General features: G+C 37.7%; 1 protein-coding gene across 3 annotated transcripts in view; it reads left to right on the top strand.

Moving 5' to 3' along the window:
- The window catches only part of eef1a1b (eukaryotic translation elongation factor 1 alpha 1b), a 7,920-nt gene extending 369 nt beyond the window's left edge, over positions 1-7,551 (top strand). For 2 of the 3 annotated variants that reach the window (XM_046837574.1, XM_046837575.1), the window contains exons 2-8: positions 2,712-2,884; positions 3,102-3,281; positions 4,372-4,668; positions 4,811-4,961; positions 5,997-6,253; positions 6,440-6,674; positions 6,758-7,551. In XM_046837574.1, coding sequence (XP_046693530.1) covers positions 2,741-2,884; positions 3,102-3,281; positions 4,372-4,668; positions 4,811-4,961; positions 5,997-6,253; positions 6,440-6,674; positions 6,758-6,882 — 1,389 coding nt within the window. In that variant the 5' untranslated portion in view covers positions 2,712-2,740 and the 3' untranslated portion in view covers positions 6,883-7,551. Of the gene's footprint in view, positions 1-2,221; positions 2,291-2,711; positions 2,885-3,101; positions 3,282-4,371; positions 4,669-4,810; positions 4,962-5,996; positions 6,254-6,439; positions 6,675-6,757 lie in introns of those variants that run through there. The other variant, XM_046837576.1, reaches the window with a different exon arrangement.
- Positions 7,552-7,778: the final 227 nt, after the last annotated feature.

The raw sequence follows: 7,778 nt of genomic DNA, 5'->3' as shown, positions 1-7,778 counted from the left end.
CTATGAGTCTACATTCGTCTGCGCGCGCCGCATGTTGCGACTGTTGGAACGATGCGCGCGACGCCGTTTGCGGTCTCGCAGTAACGTGACGTGTTTATGCAACGACCGTTTACCGTTGACCGTTAGAGCGCAGGTCTGCGCGGTTAGAGCGCCTGTTAATGCGCTGATCGGCAGCCATGTGCACGGCGGACACGCGCGTAATCCGATGTGTAAAACAGGCTCGAGGCGCGCGCCCGTTTCATTAGATTCGGATTAGAATTTGCCGCATAGGTGACTCGCGCGCGCTTGTTACCTAGGCGACGGAACTGTTTGGGGAAAACATGGCCGACTTGTTTGTTTGTTTGTCTATCTATCTATCTATCTATCTATCTATCTATCTATCTATCTATCTATCTATCTATCTATGATATACACTTTTAATGCACTAAATTACAGTTTTTCTCAGTTGCTTTGTGGCGTTTTCAGATCAGACATGAATTTTTCAAAACTACTTGTTGCACCTTCACATCATTTAGTAATTTGTGCACATCATAAAAACATTTCTTGTTGCATTAATCAAATTGCGAATGCTTTTGTACACTCATTTAATCAATTGTGTACAAGTGTCTTCTGTTTCCTACATTATCAGTTGTTTATGTTCCTGTTGATCAAAATATATTAGAGTGGTATACCGGTTTCACCCAAATAGTCTTAACCCCCAAAACATCTCAGCATCAGTTCATTTGATAAGTTATTGAATGTAAAATGGTTAAACCAGCTGTCACCTGTCATCTAACATTTTTATTAAACTTTTTTTTTAAATGTGTTGAATTGCTGAATTGTGCAGATGAATTTTTAATGTCAGTAATGAAGGGGAGTGTATGGCATCAGATCAACCAATAATCAACAAGATCTCTAAAACAGGTCAAAGGTAAATCTTGTGAACCCTTAATTGGAAAGTGTATACAGACAGAGCAAAACAAATAATTATACATTCTGAAAATGGATGAACAACCAAGAAATGAACGGACACTAGTACATTACAGTAAAAGTGTGAATCCTTTCCGGTAATATGCAATCAAATAAATGAATTAGTGCTACTGAATACAGAAGAAATTCAGCCTTGTGCATTCTCAATTATTGTAATCCAAACCGTAGTTTATATCAGGAAATCCTGAAACTGTGCAGCGTCATACTGACAACATGAACATTTTGATGATCTTGTTTTTGAACAATGAGAAAAAGACTTCTGATGGGTATGAGATGTTCATTCACACACATTCTTACTTTTAAAAGAGGAACTTTTGCAAGAAATCCAATGTATTGTGCTGCTTGTACAAATGTTTTAAAAATGAACCTACTGGTTTGCAGATATTAAGAATGATTTGAGAAAAACTGTAATATACATCATAATATTCTCAAACCATAACTCAAAAAGGCTTATTTGTGGATAGTGCATCTCAAGATCCATGTTTGGTCTGTGTAGACCAACATCTTTGTTTTCCACAAAATATATCTTATAAGGGTCTTCACCCTCCAGAATAAGTTTGACAGCCAGAGAAGATAGAGAGCTATGAAGTTGTCTGATTTAGTTAACAGTTTTTCTCCTTTGCTTTGGGGCATCTCTTAAAAGTAAGTGTTTGTGTCAATGAACAGTTTATTGTTATCAGAATGACATGTCCTTTTGTCATTGTTCATAAATAAGATCGACAAAATGTTTGGTCATGTTGTCAGTATGATGGCGCACAGGCTCAGTATTTTCTGATATACACTACGGTTTGGATTACAGTGATTGGAAATGCACACGTTTGAATTTCTTCTGTTTGACATCAATGAAAATCAACAGTACAAATGTATTTATTTTATTGCATATTTGATTTTATATTGATTGCAAAATACTGGACAAGATTCTCACTTTTACTGTACTGTAATAGTGTCTGTTTTATGGTTTGTTCATCAACTTTCAGAAATTGTAATTCTGTGTTTTGCCCTGTCACCAATAGAAGGTTCACGAGATTTGTGACCTGTTTTAAAGAAGTATTTCGTTATTGGTTGATCTGATTCTGTTTACTCGCCTTGTAAGGAAGGATTCCTATTTAGTTGTATTTCCATGCTTCACCACTAGAGGCAGATATACAGTTTACCAAGCAATGACAAGCTACCTGTGACATCACAGTACACCGTCCTCCACCAACAGTATAAAAGGCCAGAACACGGAGCCGCGGCAGGCAATTTGTATCACGCAACCCACCGAACAGCAGCTAGCAGAAGACAGCAAGAATCACCTCATATACAATCAATTCTATACCCAGTAAAGTAGTGTTCTGAATCCTGTAACGTGTTTTTACTGACGCGCTGGGGCGAGTACAATCCACTGATCAGTGCATAGCATATAGTGAGAATTCTTATATGCCCCTTCGAGCTAGATAGGAAAACTTCCTAACATTTGGTCCTTCGAGCCGGATAGGAAAAACTTCCTAATACGCCTTCATTAGTGACATTCAAGATTCATTTACATAAAAAAAGTTTATTAGAAATTTAATCTTCCCAGATGATGACAAGCTGCTTTTCCAAGCTGACAAATGGCCTACTAACTTGCCAACTTTGACCACTGAGTTGTATTTTCCAGCTTTTTTTGTCATACATTTAACAGTATACTTACAGCAATTATGGCATCATAAATAAGGATCACAGTGTACACAATTAATGATTCAGTTTGTGTCTTATTTTAGGCTCAGTTACTCTGCTGTAACCCAAAACTATGGGAAAGGAAAAGCTTCACATCAATATAGTGGTCATTGGTCATGTGGACTCTGGGAAGTCCACCACCACTGGGCACCTCATCTACAAGTGTGGCGGCATCGACAAAAGGACCATTGAGAAGTTTGAGAAGGAGGCTGCTGAGGTGAAACATTAAAATTTCAAAAAGATCAGATGTTGAGATTTAGTCTCATAAACTAAAATATATGACAGAACTTTCAAATTGTCTTTAAGTGATGAATAGTCTTATTTTATAGCACAATGTACATTTCAGTTTAGCATATAATGCATATAAAAATCATAAAACTCATTTGAAATAAACCATTTTTATGAACTGATCTCTAACTTTATATTTTTTTCAGATGGGTAAAGGTTCTTTTAAGTATGCATGGGTTTTGGATAAGCTGAAGGCTGAGAGGGAGAGGGGCATCACCATCGATATCTCCCTTTGGAAGTTTGAGACCAGCAAGTACTATGTCACCATCATTGATGCCCCTGGACACAGAGACTTTATTAAAAACATGATCACTGGTACCTCCCAGGTATGTTTCTTGAAAATATAATTTGATTCCATATATTTTGATATATGAATTTTGTAGTAAAAACTCCTTGGGAAATTTTATTCTCAGCTGCTTTGGAGCGTTTCTCAGATCAAAAATGAAATTCTCAAAACGATTTGTTCAAAATCCACATCATTTAGTCACTTGTGCAAAACATAAAAACATTTCTCGTTGCTTTGATCAAATTGTGAATGCTTTTGTACACTTGTGTAATCGATTGTGTACAATTGTTGTTGTACTATACTATACAATTGTAAATTTATTATACTAGTTTCACCTGAATAGTCTTAACCCCCAAAACATCTCGGCATCAGTTCACTGCAAAAGTCATTAAATGCAAAATGACTGGTTAAACCAGTTGTCATAATCTTTCAATATTCAATTTATAAAACTTTTTTTTTTTGTAAATGTGTCTTTAATTAATAAATTGTGCAGGTAATTTTGAATTTCACCAATAGATCAACTAATAATCAACTAGTTCTCTAAAAACAGGTCAAAGGTGAATCTCCTTAACCTTCATTTAGCGACAGAGCAAAACAGAATAACATTTTCTGAAAATGGGTGAACAACCAGGAAATGAACGTACACTATTACAGTACAGAAAAAGTGTGAATCCTGTCCGGTCTTTTGCAATCAATAATAAATGAAATATGCAATCAGATAAATACATGTGTGCTGCTGAAATTCATAAACCCTACAGAAGAAATTCAGCCTTTTAATCATTGTAATCCAAACGGTAGTTTATATCCGGTTATACTGAAACTGCACCGTCATACATGACAACATGACTTAACATAAACAACCTTGTTTGTAATCAAAAGGACATGTCATTCTGATGGCAATGATATGCTAATTGACACAAACACTTACTTCTGAGAGGTAAACTAATGATTTTGAGAAAAGTACAGGCATTTGCAAGAAATCCAATATGTTGTGCTGTTTGTAAAAATTGGTTTAAGAATGCACTTACTGGTTTGCAATTATTAAGGATGATTCAAGAAATGCCCCAAAGCATCTGAGAAAAGCTGACGATTACATTTAGTAGATTTTCCTCTTCTGTCTGTGAACACAGGCAGACTGTGCTGTACTAATCGTGGCAGCAGGCGTGGGTGAGTTCGAAGCCGGCATCTCAAAGAATGGTCAGACCCGCGAGCATGCCCTACTGGCATACACGCTGGGTGTGAAGCAGCTGATCGTGGGCGTCAACAAGATGGACTCCACTGAGCCTAATTACAGCCAGAAGCGCTATGAAGAGATTGTGAAGGAAGTCAGCACCTACATCAAGAAGATTGGCTACAACCCAGAGACAGTGGCCTTTGTGCCGATCTCTGGCTGGAATGGGGACAACATGCTGGAGGCTAGCCCAAATGTTAGTAAAATGCTGAGCATGAATAATTGCAAGACATTGATCAATCCTAAACAATCAGACATCAAAGATGTACAATGATGTCACATTTTATATGGTTGAGAAAATTACTTTATGACTGTATGGTTTGTATTGTATTTCACAGATGACATGGTTTAAGGGCTGGAAGATCAACCGCAAGGACGGAAGCATCTCAGGAACGACTCTATTAGAGGCTCTGGATGCTATTCAGCCTCCAACCCGGCCAACTGACAAACCACTGCGCCTCCCACTTCAGGATGTTTACAAGATTGGAGGTGAGTTAACACATTTTTCTAGCCCAGACAGGAGGATTTTATTTAAAAAAACAAAAACATATTTAGTCATCAATGTAGAAGTCTTGCTCCAAGTGCTATTACAGTTTTCTCAGTTGCTTTGGAGTGTTTCCCAGTTTAGAAATGAAATTCTTAAAACTACTTGTTCAACCTCCACATCATGTAGTCACTTGTGTAAGTCATAAAATTGATTTCTAATTTATAATCAAATTGTGAATGCTTTGGTGCATTCATTTAATTAATTGTGTACAATAGATTGTACAATTGTGTACAATCAGTTCATTGCACAAGTCATTGAATGCAAAATGGTTAAACCAGCTGGCATAATTTGTCCAGCTCATCTTCTTCACATTTTTAGTAAACTTGATGAATTGTACACATGAATCCTGAATGTCACAAATGAAGGGGAGTATATGGCATCATATCAACCAGTGATCAACTAGATCTCCAAAATAGGTCAAAAATGTATCTCAAGAACCTCAATTGGCATTGAGTATACAGACTGTGCAAAACAGAATAACAAAATGGATGAACCACCATTAGTACACTACAGTGAAATTGTAAATCCTGTCTCTTGCAATCAATATCCCACATACAGTAACATGTAAATTTGTGTTGTTGAAATTCATGTCCTACAGAAAAAGGTTTTTTAGCATTTTCAATCCAAACCGGAGTTTACATCAGGATATACTGAAACTGTGCATTGTAATATTGACAACATGACTAAGCATTTTTTACTATCTTGTTTGTGACAATGACAAAAGGACTTGTTCTGGCATTGGATATGTTTATTCATTGACACAAATACTTACTTTTGATAGATGACCTGAGAATTTTGAGAAAAGTCCAGGCTTTTGCAAGTAAACCATTCTGTGTGCTGTTTGTACAGATAGTTTTGAGAAATGCACTTACTGGTTTGCAAATATTAAGACTGATTTGAGAAATGCTCCAAAGCAACTGATAAAGCTGATAATAGAGACAGCACTCAGAAAATTGAAGTCTTCTTCTCATTCGCAGGTATCGGTACAGTCCCAGTTGGCCGTGTTGAGACTGGTATATTGAAACCGGCCATGGTTGTGACATTTGCCCCTGTAAATGTAACCACTGAGGTTAAGTCTGTGGAGATGCATCACGAGGCTTTGTCTGAGGCATTGCCTGGGGATAATGTGGGATTTAATGTAAAAAACGTCTCTGTCAAGGATATCCGTCGTGGGAATGTTGCGGGAGATAGCAAGAATGACCCGCCACAGGAAGCTGCTACCTTCACTGCTCAGGTGAGCAGACAGCTCCATAGCTTTCCTTTTTGCCTGCAGATTGTTTATAGCCGGTAATATTTCAAGTTAGATAACCAAAATCTGGCAAGAATATAAGCTAATAAGAAACAAAAGATCAATGTTCTTGTAAGAACTTACTCTTTTGGGGTCCATATATCTCATCTGCTGTTTTTCATTTACACAAAGGTCATCATCTTGAACCACCCAGGCCAGATAAGTGCTGGCTACGCTCCAGTGTTGGACTGCCACACAGCCCACATTGCCTGCAAGTTTGCTGAACTGAGGGAGAAGATTGACCGTCGTTCAGGGAAGAAGCTAGAGGACAACCCCAAATCGCTCAAATCCGGTGACGCTGCCATTGTGGACATGATCCCAGGCAAGCCCATGTGTGTGGAGAGCTTCTCTGAGTACCCTCCTCTTGGTAAGGTATCTTTCAGATGACCACCTTCTAGTTTTATTGAAGTGGTCCTCGAGTGTAAAAAACTTTGTGTTTCTCTCTACTAGGGCGATTTGCAGTACGTGACATGCGTCAGACGGTGGCAGTAGGCGTCATTAAGGGGGTGGAAAAGAAGACGTCCACTTCAGGCAAAATCACCAAGTCTGCCCAGAAGGCCCAGAAGAACAAATGAATATTGTGCAGGGCTGCAATCTCTCGAGTCAGCCACAGCAGAATCCACGTCATCCATACGCTCCTTAGCTTAATAGTCAAAGCCTGGCAAATTATCACAATGCATCGCAAGAGTAGACGAAGGAAAAAACAACAACTAACCAACCGCTTTGACAATGATGATTTTAGTTAATATATTGTACCCTTGTATTTATGGTTTCTAGTTTCTAGTCTGAAGTGTCAGTAGATGTTCTGTGAATATTACCAGCACCTTATAGTGTAGATTAAGTAAAGGAAAATGTGATTGTTTCCATCTTTCCTGCTTAATGTGCAAAAGTCTGAAAACTTTCCTAACATTGACCAGCTATAGTATGTAGCTAATGTCCCAAAATGTGATCTGGCATGCAAATGCAATCAGCCTTTTCTGCTTCTTGTAGTCAAGGGATTTTTTTGTTTTACTCTGGTCCGTATGAAGCTGATATGTTTGTGACATAGCTTTAAAACTTGTATCGTTTCTGGCTGCATGCATGACGCTACCCTGGCTAGTGCACTTTAATGAGACTCCCTTAGCACTTTGATAAAGCACGGGCTAAATACGTTGCACTTGCACTCATGTACTTTAACATATACATATATATTTCTCCATAAGCTCATATAACATGGATCAACAATAATAAAACATTGAGCACTCTTTTTTTTTTCTTTTTTGCTGTTTTAATTTTGCTTATAAAAATGAAGCATACTAACATCTAAATTGAGACTAACAGGATTGGCAATTGGAGCTTAGCAAGGTTTCCTGAAAAATTATTATTATTATTAGTAGTAGTAGTAGTAGTATCATAGGTCTTCCTTCTTTTCTTTCGGCTAGGTTATCTATGGCATCCAATAGAACAATCTGGCAAAAAGTTGTGAAATTTA

This window comes from Silurus meridionalis, chromosome 24 (assembly GCF_014805685.1).
Source record: "Silurus meridionalis isolate SWU-2019-XX chromosome 24, ASM1480568v1, whole genome shotgun sequence".
NCBI lineage: Eukaryota > Metazoa > Chordata > Actinopteri > Siluriformes > Siluridae > Silurus > Silurus meridionalis.
Note: the sequence above shows the minus strand (reverse complement) of the source record. Positions and strands in the feature narration are given on the sequence as shown.